This window comes from Arvicola amphibius, chromosome 3, assembly GCF_903992535.2.
Source record: "Arvicola amphibius chromosome 3, mArvAmp1.2, whole genome shotgun sequence".
Classification (NCBI taxonomy): Eukaryota; Metazoa; Chordata; class Mammalia; order Rodentia; family Cricetidae; genus Arvicola; species Arvicola amphibius.
This window is the reverse complement of record NC_052049.1, coordinates 25,430,500-25,443,358: the sequence shown is the minus strand read 5'-3', so window position 1 is coordinate 25,443,358 and position 12,859 is coordinate 25,430,500. Positions and strand designations below refer to the sequence as shown.

Here is a 12,859-nt window from a genome sequence, read left to right as displayed (position 1 = left end):
GCTCGTCTTTAGTGTATTTCTTATAAACACGTCTTGTGCCGTAGTCTCCTACAAGCTAGGATTACTGGAGAGCAGTGTCCAGTACCTTGCCTGAAGGTGTAAGTTATTTGGGCTACTCATGAGCATGTCAGTATTTGACATCTTTGTCTAATCTAATGTTCCCTCGCTTGGTCCTTACATAGATATTGTAGACTTTAACAACCAAGCAAGAGAGTAGAAAGCCCCTAAATACAAATCCTAATGCATCACTTTTAATTTGTTGTGAATACGTTCTGTGTTCAATTGATAATCCTTGGGGTTTGGTTTTCTTCTTTTGTTTTACTTTTAGATCCTATTGTTCAAATTGAAATTGATAATTCCAGAAATATTCTATATACACGGTCGGAGAAAGGAGTAATACAGGTACGTATGCATATTTGCTACCATTTAAAAGTAGAAAAGCATTCCTGGTTTTTGTTGTTGTTGTTGTTGTTTTTTAATATTACTTTTTGTTTGTTTTTGTTTTCTGAGACAGGATTTCTCTGTAGCTTTTTTTAAAATTTATTATGTGTACAATATTCTGTCTGCGTGTATGCCTGCAGGCCAGGAGAGGGCACCAGACCTTATTACAGATGGTTGTGAGCCACCATGTGGTTGCTGGAAATTGAACTCAGGACCTCTGGAAGAGCAGGCAATGCTCTTAACCACTGAGCCATCTCTCCAGCCCTCTGTAGCTTTGAAGACTGTCCTGGAACTCACTTGGTAGACCAGGCTGGCCTTAAATTCTTGGAGATCCACCTGTCTTTGCCTCCTGAGTTCTAGGATTAAAGGTGTGTGCCAACATTTCCTGGCAAAATCAATTTGTGTGTGTGTATACACATATGTATACGCACACCCATGTGACACACTCTCAAGTGGAGGTGGAGGATAACTTCAGGAGTCAGTTCTCTTTCTCTCATGGTGCAGATATGGAATTCAAATTGTCAGGCTGGTAGTTGCCCATACCTTTAGCCAGTGAAGTATCTCACCTACTTACATCCCTCTTTTGTTTTGTCTTGTTTTTTGTTTTTCAAGATACAGTTTCTCTGGGTAGGCCTGGATATACTGGAACTCACTCTGTTGAGCAGGCTGGCCTCTGCCTCCCAAGAGCTGGGATTAAAGGCATACACCATCACACCTGGCACATCCCTGTTTTATGAAGATGATTTAGTCATTCAAACTTCCCATGTACTGTGACTTTTGTTTGAAGCAGATTCTTATGTAGTTTATGCTGGCCTTCAGCTTGCTTTGTGGCCAAGCATGACCTTGCAGTCTTCAGGCTCTTCTTCCCAAGTATCTGTTATTGCTGGTGTGTATCACCACGCCTGCTTCAATTGTGTGCTTTTTCCAATAAACACCTCAAACAGTTTTTTAGGTCATTTTTTGTTTGTTTGATTTGGTGAAATTTCAAACAATCTAATATTTCCTTCTCTGGTAAACATCAAATTATACTTTAAAAGAACAAGTCACCTTTTAATGTAATGTATACGCTGTATAATTGTGTCTGAAGGAGCACCGTTTTATTCACAGGTTTATGATTTGGGCCATGATGGACAGGGGATGAGCAGAGTTGCCTCAGTTTCCCAAAATGCCATTGTCTCTGCTGCTGGAAACATTGCTAGGTAACATGTACTTTATTATCAGCATTTCATTTGCAGACAGGATTATGCTATTTATATGTAGCACATATGTTATATATACTATACTAAGATTAAATTAAGGCTCCAAATGTCTTTAAAAGATGATTGGTTAAGGAACATCACCGTAAGTTGTTTTTGAAACCTTGTTGCTATTGACTGTCTCATGTTGGTTCGAAACATAAGGTGGTATGTCTTACTGAGTAAAGTATAGCTTGTTGTGTTTTTCCCTCTTGGACTTTGTTTTCAAAGGTGCTGAGAATCAAGCCCAAGGTCTCCCACAGACTAGGCAAGCATTTGACCACTTAACTGGGCCACCAACCCTTTTCCCTGGAAGTTCCAGTTGTTTGTTGCAAATGTTATAGTTGTTATAACAAAGATAACACAGATCAGCTACTCTTACTCTCTCCTTGCAGCCAGCCTACATGGTAGAAGGTAGAACTTAATACTGTAATATCCTCATTTAATTCATGATAAAAAAAAAATAAACTAAGTGAATGGCTTTCTTTGTCGTCTCTCCTCCCCTCCCCCTGAGACAGGGTTTCTCGTGTAACAGCCCTGGCTGTCCTGGAACTTGCTTTGTACATCAGACTGGCCTCAAACTCACAGCGATTCATCTGCCTCTGCCTCCCTAATGCTGAGATTAAAGGCTTGCACCACCACTGTCCAACTTTCTTTGGCTTCTTAAAGAGCTCGAACCCAGCTTGGACTCTAAGAACTTTGAATTGGACTATGAACTGGTTTTTGCATAGTTCCCAAACTCTTAGTTATCTGTAGACATTCTCCTTCCTTTATAATAGAGGTCTTAACTTTTCAGTTTAGATTGTCTGTAAACTTGGGTAATTGCAATGGTTTGATATCGTAATGAAAATCTTCAGCTTTCTTTTCCTGCTTATTAGTTATAGAGATGTATATTCTGAGTGCAAACAATTATACAGGACTTGCTTTTTTGTAATCTGCTGGAAAACTTGCCAAAACTATAAGAAAATGAACAGCATTTTAAAAAGTCATTTACTAAACTCTGCATCATTGTCTATATCTAGTCCCAGACAATGGCAGCTGAGGCAGGATTTTAACTTTGAGGCTACCTGGGCTACACAGGGAAACTCTGTCTCAACACTATTAAAAGTAACAAAAAGTAAACCTTCATGTACATTGCTAAAGAACCTAACTATGACACTTATCCAAACTAACCAATTACGATTTGTGGTATCTATCTAAATTCCCCAGTTGCTAATATTTGTGTCTTTTGTTTAACTTTCTTACTAACCAAGCCATTTGGCAGTAAAATGCGGGTAATAAGTCTTTACACTTTCATTTTCTATTAAGTACAGTGATCACATTGCAGAAAATTAGCAAGCAGTATGTAGTATGTAGATCAGCCTGGCCTTGAACTCAAGGAGATCCGCCTGCCTCTGTCTCCCTAGGACTGGGATTAAAGGCGTGCCCCACCATGACTGCTGCAGACTTGACATTATAAACCAGAAATACACTTCAGTTTTGTTTCTTACAGGACTATTGATCGTTCCGTTTTTAAGCCAATTGTTCAGATAGCAGTGATTGAAAATTCTGAGTCACTGGACTGTCAGTTACTGGCCGTCACTCACGCAGGTACGTTTGTTTCTGTATTTGTGCCATTGCTATACACATTTTGATAATACTTGAATTGGAAATTTACGATTAGAAATGCTTTCACTCCTTCATTAGTTATTAACCTGTGTTGAGAATTCATATACTAAGGATTTTTTTTAATGGAAGATATTGTTTCTATCCTCATTTTGTGATGTAAAACCAGACCTGCAAAGTGAAGTGTCTATTTTTAGTGACAGAGCCTTAACTGAGTCGCAGGTCCCTTGGCTTGTCACAAGCTCTTGCTATAGCAATGGATTGAGTCACTGCTCAATTCAGTGACATTTCTAAAAATATCTTTAAATTGCTAATCCATAATTTCATGCCAGTGAGGAAAGTGATGTGTGCTTTTGCAGAAGTCTGTGCTTGTGTGTGAAGCTTCTTCACTACACGTGTCTTTCTGGTCCTTCCTTTCTGTTGCTAATGCCTGTCTTTACCCCCATCAGGTGTGAGGTTGTATTTCAGCACTTGTCCATTCAGGCAGCCATTAGCTCGGCCCAATACACTGACACTGGTTCATGTCCGATTACCTCCTGGATTCTCTGCATCTTCAACAGTTGAGAAGCCTTCAAAAGTGCACAAAGCTCTTTATAGTAAAGGTAAGTTCTGAAGTGCTGTGAGATTTAGGATTAGGGTTTGTTTTTTAATGTGTATGTGTGTTTTGCTTACATATATGTGTGTGCACCATGAGCATGCGTGGATGTGTAGTTTTCTCAAATGGCTTTGAGCTGCCACCTGGGACTTGGGGACTGAACCCAGGTTCCCTGGAAGAGCAAGAGCAACAAGTGTTCTTCCTAACTGCAGAGCCATCTCTCTCAGCACCACTGCCTCCTCCTCCTTTTTTTTTTTTTTTTTTTTTTTTTTTTTGTTTTTTGAGGCACAGTCACACTGTATAACCCTGACTAGCCTGGACCTCTCTATGTATACCACACTGGCCTTGAACTTGGAGAAATCTACTTGCCTCTGCTTCCCAAGTGCCAGGAAGTACATTAAAGATGTGTACAACTATGCCAGGCTCTTCCACCCTGTTATTTTTTAATACCCAAACTTAATTTTCTTTTGCAAGAAGAATATCTTCAAATAATTAATACTTCCAATACCATCACAGCATTTTTTAAAATTATAACCTTATTCCCATGACTCATAAAAATCAAACCTTTTAAGGTGTAAAAATCAGTGGGTATTAATTTATTCAGAGTTAGTTGTACAGTGATCACGGTCCACCCTGAAAATATCTTTCTTACCCCAGGAAAAGGCCATGTCCACTAATAATTGTTTTAGCTGTGGAAAATCCTTGATCTCCCTTTCCTAATTTTCCCTGTTGTACACTTTATATGTGTTCTGGTCATTTGTGGGAATGAAAGGACAGTGAGGGAGTGGGTTCTCTAGGTCTGGAACCAGGTGGGTTAACAGAAAGCAAACGCAAGTTATCAGGCTTGACAGCAGAGCACCTGTCTCTACCTACAGAGCTTTCTCAGGGGCTCTTGTTCTGCTTTGTAACAGCATTTCCTTCTGTAGCTCAGGCTGGCCTGGAACTCACCAAGTAGCGTCGGTTGGCTTCAAATTTGCAAGTCTTGCCTTAGCCTCCCAGGTGCAGGAATTACAGGCAGGAACCACCACACCCTGAGTATTTCCTTTTTTATTATTGAATAATGTTGAACTGTAGAAATCCTATATTTCCATGCTTTCTACTTTCTATTGTGAATTACACAGTTTCTATAAATCTTTGTGTACAAGCTTTTACAACGACATGTTTTTACTTCTTTTGGATTGAAATTGTTGGATGATGTGGTTGCTTTGCTTTATCTATGAATAACTCTCAAGACTAGGTTACATTCTTGTCCGTTGAGCAAAGGTACACTCACTTTGGCCGCATTCTTGCCAGTCCTTGTTTCTGCTTTCTTTTTTTTCTTTTTTCTTTTTTTTTTGGTTTTTCGAGACAGGGTTTCTCTGCAGCTTTTTTAGAGCCTGTCCTGGAACTAGCTCTTGTAGACCAGGCTGGCCTCGAACTCACAGAGTTGTTTCTGCTTTCTTTCCATCTTTGTGGAAGTGAAGGTGCTTTTATATGATGGCTGGAGACGTTGAGCAGCTTCCCAGGTGCTTATCAGCCACTTAGCTCTCTCCTTCCCAGACAGAACAGTTCCCAGCCTTTTATTTATTTCTTTGAGTAAACTGATAGTTCATTGTATATTCTAGATACAAGCCATTTATCCAGACAGGTGATCTGCTGATATTTGTGGGGTCTCTTTTCACCTGAGTATCCTATATGTATTTTATATAGTCTTTACTTGATGCCATCTTTCCTGTTTTAGATTTTAAAGTTCATGTCACTCTTCCAACTTGTTAAAATTGTCTTCTTTTTTAATTCACACTATTAGTAGTCTCTTTGAAGTCATCACAAATAAAGTCAAGTTACTTTGTCTATTCCCTCCTTTCGTCCTCTTTCTAGAATTAAGTTTTAACTCAGAAAATATATTCAGGAAAAAAAATTTGTTGTTTTTATTGTGTATACAGTGCAATAAATCCTGCATGCTCTCCTTTCTAAAGTAACTTAATTTATCATTTTATGTGTATTGGCATTTTGCCTGCATGTATGCTTGTACACCATGTGCATGCCTTTTGCCCATGGAAGCGAGAGGAGGGCACCCAGTCCTCTGGAACTAAAGTTACAGATAGTTGTGATCTGCCCTCTGGGTGCTGGGAATGGAACCCAAATCCTCTGAAGAACAGCCAGTGCTTTGAACCACTATGCCGTATCTTCAGCCACTGAATATTGCAGGTTTTCAAAGTTCCATAAACTTGAATTTAAGAATTATCCTCTGTCACTTTAATATAAACTATGTATTTTACTGCTTAAATGTGGTTCTGACCTGAAAACTGATATCACTAACGTTAGTCTTCGGGGTAACTTAGGTAGAGAAACCAGAATCAAGCATAGGAGAGTAAACGCTGGCATCTGTATCTGTTTTTCAGTCATGATGTGATTGATTTCACTGATACATAGACTTCTTTGACTGACTGAGAAGACACTGATTTTAAGAAAAATTTTATATACTTAATAAGCTTTCATAAGTTACTAATGAAAATTGATAAACCAGACATAAAAATATGGGAAAAAAAACATGTTTCTCTAAAGCTATTCCCGATAAGATCACTAACACTTAATAAGTGCTTTCTAATGATCACATGCTCTGTGTGTGTGTGTGCACTTGTGTAGAGATCTGCAGACAGCTTCAAGTGTCATTCCCCCAGCTTAGTCCACCTTTTTTTCAGTTTTCTTTCCTTTTCCTTTTCCTTTTCCTTTCCTTTCCTTTTCTTTTTCTTACTTTCCTCTTCTTCCCCTTCCATTTGGAAACAAGTCTCACTGGCCTGGAAGTCACTGAGTAGGCTGGACTGGTTGGTCATTGAGCCCGAGCCTTATGCTCATATCCATCTCCCCCAGAGTAGAGATTGTAGGGGTTGAGTCTGGATCCCTCTGCTTACAGGGCAAGCATTTACCGACTAAGCTATCTCCCCAGCCATATTCATGGTTCTTTCATGGCATTTATTTTTACCTATTTTGTAACTTGTTAGAATTAGATCTCTTTCTGTTTCTTTTTTTTTTTAAGATTTATTTATTTATTATATATACAACATTCTGCCTCGATGTATGCCCGCACGCCAGGGGAGGGTGTCAGACCCCATTACAGATGGTTGTGAGCCACCATGTGGTTGCTGGGAATTGAACTCAGGACCTCCGGAAGAGCAGCCAGTGCTCTTAACCTCTGAGCCATCTCTCCAGCCCCCTCTTTCTGTTTCTTGATGTATCTACAGTGTATAGGTCTGGTATTTCTTTTTGTTCAATTTATTTGTAAACATTTTTAAGTATATATCTTCTTTTTCCAAGCACCATTTATTCAAAAACAAAGCCCTGTTCTTTCCTCGTTAGATTGTTCCCACCGTTGTATAAATTTTGTATACTGTTGGTAATTATTAAAGTTACTGGGAATGCAGATTATTTAGCATTACATAATAATTTTGTGTGTTTAACTTTTAGGAATTCTGTTGATGACAGCATCAGAAAATGAAGATAATGACATTTTATGGTGTGTCAACCATGATACATTTCCTTTCCAAAAGCCAATGATGGAAACTCAGGTCAGTAGTTCTGAGACTTGGAGTGAAATTCGTCTGTGGTGCTGCAGGTGACCCAGCACTCAGGCGTCCAGACGCGTGGTCACATCCCTATTCCAGTTAGGAATTTTCTAAGCGAGAAATAGTATGGTGAATAACTTTGTCTTTGGAATTATTGCAATTTTCATAATATATGATTTGAAATCTTAGCGGGGCACTGGAGAGAGGCTCAGAGGTTGGAAGCATTTGTTCAATCCTGAAGACTGGAGTTCTGATCCCAACACCCACACGGTGGCTCAGAAGCACCTCTAGCTCCAGCTGTAAGGGACTGATGTTCTCTGTCTGTTTCCTTGTGCCCCTAAACACTAATGTGCACACACACTTACCACAGACACAAACATGAGTACGTGGGTACACAAAATTTTAAAGAAAGAAATTTAAATTTTTTTAATATTTATTTATTTATTATGTATACAATATTCTTTCTGTGTGTATACCTGCAGGCCAGAAGAGGGCACCAGACCTCATTACAGATGGTTGTGAGCCACCATGTGGTTGCTGGGAATTGAACTCAGGACCTCTGGAAGAGCAGGCAATGCTCTTAACCGCTGAGCCATCTCTCCAGCCCCCTAAAATTTTTTTTAATTTAATGTTTTTTTATATATGTTGTGTGTTCGTTATGTGCATGCCTGATACCCATTGAGGTAGATGAGTACTGGGAATCAAAACTGGGTTCTCCATAAGATCAACAAGTCCTCTTAACACTGAGCCTTCTCTCCAGCCCCAAAGAAACCTATCTTAATTAAGAGTAAAGAAATGTTTCCTCTTAGTTCATTTTGCTTTTATGTTTTTTTTTTTTTAACTCTGTCAGATTATATTCATCACACATGAATCTTTTGGCAGTTCTCATTATGTAGCCCTAGATGAGTAGATCAGGCTAACCCTGAACTCACAGACAAACCTACCTTCCAGGTGCTCAAATTACAGGTATGTGATGCCATACCCAGCTTTTAAACATCTTAAAAAGAAAACACTGGGCTTGGCATAAGTCATGCACACCATTAGTTCCAGCACTCGGAAGGCAGATCTATGTGAGTTCAAGGCCAGCCTGGTAAAGATTCATATCATAATAAACATAGGAATTTTGATCTCAGGAAGATACAAATGCAGTCCTTATTGAGAACAGGGATAAAGTTCAAACTTTACCTCAACGTCGCTTTGGCGGCTTGCTTTGGCTTTTGGCACTCTCATTTTCTTAGATTTAATATTTGCTACTGTACTTTCTCTGCGAAGATGCCGTGGGATTAAATGAAATCATGTACATAAAACACCCAGATCATTGCCCGGGACAGAGAAAGGGTCTAATAAATGTTAACTTTCTGTTGTTTTGCTTTTGAGACAGGCCTCACTCAAAAGCCCAGGCTAGTCTGAGACTCGGTATGTAACCTGGCTGACCTCAGACTGTGTTCCTCCTGCTTTAGCCTCTTCAGTGCTTGGGTTACAGGCATGAGTCACCACACTCAGCTTAACTAAGTTTTAAAGTAATTTTTTAATTTGTATACTTGAGTTCTTAAACAGATGTGAACTTTTATTTAAAAATAAGAATATATACTACCAAATACATATAGTGCATAACACTGATAAAATTCTGGTTTTCTAAAGGTAGGTACACAAGAGAGACAGTTAGAAATTTTATATAGACTGGGCATTGAATTAATTAGGGAATTATATCAACATTCTTTTGGTTTTTCAAGACAAGGTTTCTCTGTAGCTTTGGAGCCTGTCCTGGAACTAGCTCTTGTAGACCAGGCTGGCCTCGAATTTATGAGATTGGCCTACCTCTGCCTCGAGTGCTGGGATTAAAGGCATGCCACACCACCACCCAGCTTTATCAGCATTTTAAATGTTACAATGATTCATGGTTTAAGAGAATATCCTTATTTTCTGGAGATGCTTGCAGAAGTATTTAGGAGGCTGGGTTTATCACTTTCAAATGGTTCAGTAGAAGAAAACTGTGCAGAGAAGAGAGAAAGCGAGACTGGTTGTTGAGGATTAGTGTGCATGTGGATAAGGAGGATATCTTAGCATTTTCCAGCACTTGAAGTGCTTTCCTAAAATACCTTAGAGTACTAAAATGCTTTCAGTTTTTAAAGGAACTCACTTTAGGAAGGAAATAGAACAATGGAGAACACAGTCTATGCCAGCAAAAAAACACTGGATCTGCCAGTTATATCCTTCTGCACAGAAACTTAGACGACCGTTCTCTGGCTGTTAAACTATAATAGAGCAGTAGACCTTTGAGCCTACCTTAGGAAGGCGTTGTTCTTGAGACTGCAGAGGTTAGCAAGCCTGCGTGTATAACCGTGGGGGACAGGCAGCCAGACTGGGTCTGAGGAAGCCCGGAGAGCATAGTGACAGTGTCTCCCAAAAGGAAGAACGAGAAAGACAGATTTCATATAGAAAGGAAAGAATAGTGTGGTAAAAAGCTAAAATGTGGAAGATACCCATGGTACTGAATTTAGGGAGGTTTCTTTGGTTGTTTTGTTATTTTGGTTTTTTTGTATGTTTTGTGTCCTAGAAGCTTTGGCATCTGTAACTTCAACAAAATATGAAAACAATATATTTCTTTTCCATAGATGACAACACGGGTTGATGGTCACTCCTGGGCTCTCTCTGCAATAGATGAATTAAAAGTAGATAAAATCATTACACCTTTAAATAAAGACCACATCCCAATCACTGACTCGCCAGTTGTTGTCCAGCAGCACATGTTGCCACCAAAGAAATTCGTTCTCCTCTCAGCACAGGTATGTGCATATCTGCTTACCGTAGAGGCAAGGGAGGCTCTATGAAGTATACAAAAGGCCTCTTCTCATAGCAGTGCTGACAGCTGAACCCAGGAACCGCTGAGCAGTACCCCTGCTCTGGTATTATCACAGCTTGAAGCATCTCAGGGTGGAAGTGGTTCTTGTAATCTGTCCCGAGGGTTAGGGGAGACGCTGTTTGACCATTTTTATAGAGCTGTCTGTTTCATTTATTGACTCAAGATTTATATGTCAAAGAAACTAAGCTTTGCATTTTAGTTTCACATGATTTTCTCCCCCACCCCCTCTTATTTTTCGAGATAGGGTTTCTCTGTGCAGCTTTGGAGCGAATTTGGAATTTGCACTGTAGACCAGGCTGCCCTCAAACTCAGAGATCCGCCTGCCTCTGCCTCCTGAGTGCTGGGATTAAAGGTGTGTACCACCACTGCCCAGCCTCTATGATTTTCTTAATTTATGATCTAACTCTTTATTGAAAACTTTTCCCTACTGACAAGTTTCAAGTAGTCAATAACTGTTATTTTTCTTTTTTCTTTTTTTTTTTTTGGTTTTTCGAGACAGGGTTTCTCTGCAGCTTTTTTAGAGCCTGGCCTGGACCTAGCTCTTGTAGACCAGGCTGGCCTCGAACTCACAGAGATCCGCCTGCCTCTGCCTCCTGAGTGCTGAATAACTGTTATTTTTTAGGATTTGTTTTGTACTGAACTATTTTTTTCTGTTTGAGATTTATTTAAAAAATAAAACTTTCATGTTTTTCTAGTACATTTAGAATTTTGTTCTTTAAACCTTGGGTCTGTTTGGAATGTGTCCTGGTTAATGGATGGCTAAGGATCCAGCTTTTTTTTCTATGAATAGACATATATGCCAACATATAATAATAATATAAATAATTAACTAATTCTCTAATTTGAGGAGCAGCATGAGAGGGGCAAGATTATTAAATTTTTGTAGATATAAAAATTGAATATATAGATTGATTGTTGTGGCAGTCTTGTCTGGTTTATTTTGTATTCTTGGAGTTGCTTATTGTTAAACAAGGTAGCAGTCAAGTGTTACCAGCCAGCCTTTTGTGTGTATCACTGGCTGTGCATGCCAGGCTAGAGCTCTCCCCCTGAGCAATCTCTCCAGCCCTCCACCAGTCAGGCCTGCCAATGGCGTACTCATGTTCTCTCTCTCGGTTGACTTCTCAGGGTAGTCTTATGTTTCACAAACTTAGACCTGTGGACCAGCTGAGACATCTGCTTGTGAGTAACGTGGGTGGAGATGGAGAGGAGATTGAAAGATTCTTCAAATTACATCAGGTAATTTTGCCCTGTAGTGTGTTATTTTAAATAAGGAAGCAAATAAGGCTGTCAAAATTCTTTGTAAATTGGAAGTAAAACACTGTACTACCCAGATTTTCTGTTCTCTTTTGGACTTGAATCAGCGTATATGAACTGATTCTGAAAGTAGTAATGTCACAGGGCTTCTCCAGATTTATTCTCCGATTTTGACAAATCCTTATTAAGGTATACTAGTAAGAATGATACTGAAGTCGTATGCAAAATACAATTTTTTCTAAACGTGCCAGGCATTACTTTATGAGCATGCATATGTACTGTGTGTTCCCAAGCACACTGAATAACCTAAGGCGGGAAGTTGAAGTGAAATGTGAAGACATTAGTAGATAATAGCCATACTTAATTGGTAGATTTAAAACTGAAAAGGCTTAGTTAAAATTAGAACTGTCTAATTAAAGCACAGACCCAGGATTCAAACGACCTGCTGAAAACATTCCAAAACTGGAATAGAAGGGTATGTTCACTACACTTAGTTTAGTTTTAGTGTTTGCTTTTTGTGAACTGTGCTATAAGGACTGTTATACTGGCTTCTTAAAATAGTGCCTAGCACATGGTAGATACTCAATAATGTTGGCTCTTATTGATAATTTCTTAAAATTAAAAGGCTAGATTGCCAGAATAAAAGATAAACAGTAAAAGTTGACCAAACATTAATAAAGAGAAAGCATCTTTAATACTGTGCCTGAGCTAAAATTTAAATCTGGGCCATTCACTTTATTACTACCAGTTGATTTTATTACATCAGCAAGTATTTGTTGAACACTTGCTTCAACTTTGGGTTTGTCTTTAATTTTTCCTTACAGGAAGACCAGGCTTGTGCAACTTGCCTTATCCTTGCTTGTTCCACTGCTGCCTGTGATAGAGAAGTGTCTGCTTGGGCTACACGGGCATTTTTTAGGTACTGGTCGTGGTGGGGTGCGTGCGTGTGTGCGTGCGTGCGTGCGTGCGTGTGTGTGTCTATGTAATGAGCCACTTCTTTGTTGGAGTCCATTCTCAGAGTAGGACATAGGGCTTTTTACCCATGGTATACAAGCCCTAAATACTCTGCCTCTGAGCTACATCCTTAGTCCCAAAATGTCCATCACCTACCTTAAAAATATTGTGAAATATTGTTATATGAAAGACTGGCTTTTTAAAAAGATTTTATTTTATTGATTTTATATATATGAGTGCTCTATCTGCATGTATGCCTTTATGCCAGAAGAGGGCATCAGATCCCACTAGAGATGGATATGAGCCACCATGTAGTTGCTGGGCATTGAACTCAGGACCTCTGGAAGAGGAGGGAGCCAGTGCTCTTAAC

At 39.3% G+C, this 12,859-nt stretch overlaps 1 protein-coding gene across 1 annotated transcript in view; it reads left to right on the top strand.

Annotated features, from left to right (window-relative positions):
- The window catches only part of Nup155 (nucleoporin 155), a 52,501-nt gene that overhangs the window by 10,485 nt on the left and 29,157 nt on the right, over nt 1-12,859 (top strand). Inside the window, 8 exon segments of the mRNA XM_038321492.1 lie at nt 329-402; nt 1,549-1,640; nt 3,169-3,266; nt 3,731-3,883; nt 7,321-7,421; nt 10,034-10,204; nt 11,407-11,517; nt 12,360-12,454. Coding sequence (XP_038177420.1) covers nt 329-402; nt 1,549-1,640; nt 3,169-3,266; nt 3,731-3,883; nt 7,321-7,421; nt 10,034-10,204; nt 11,407-11,517; nt 12,360-12,454 — 895 coding nt within the window.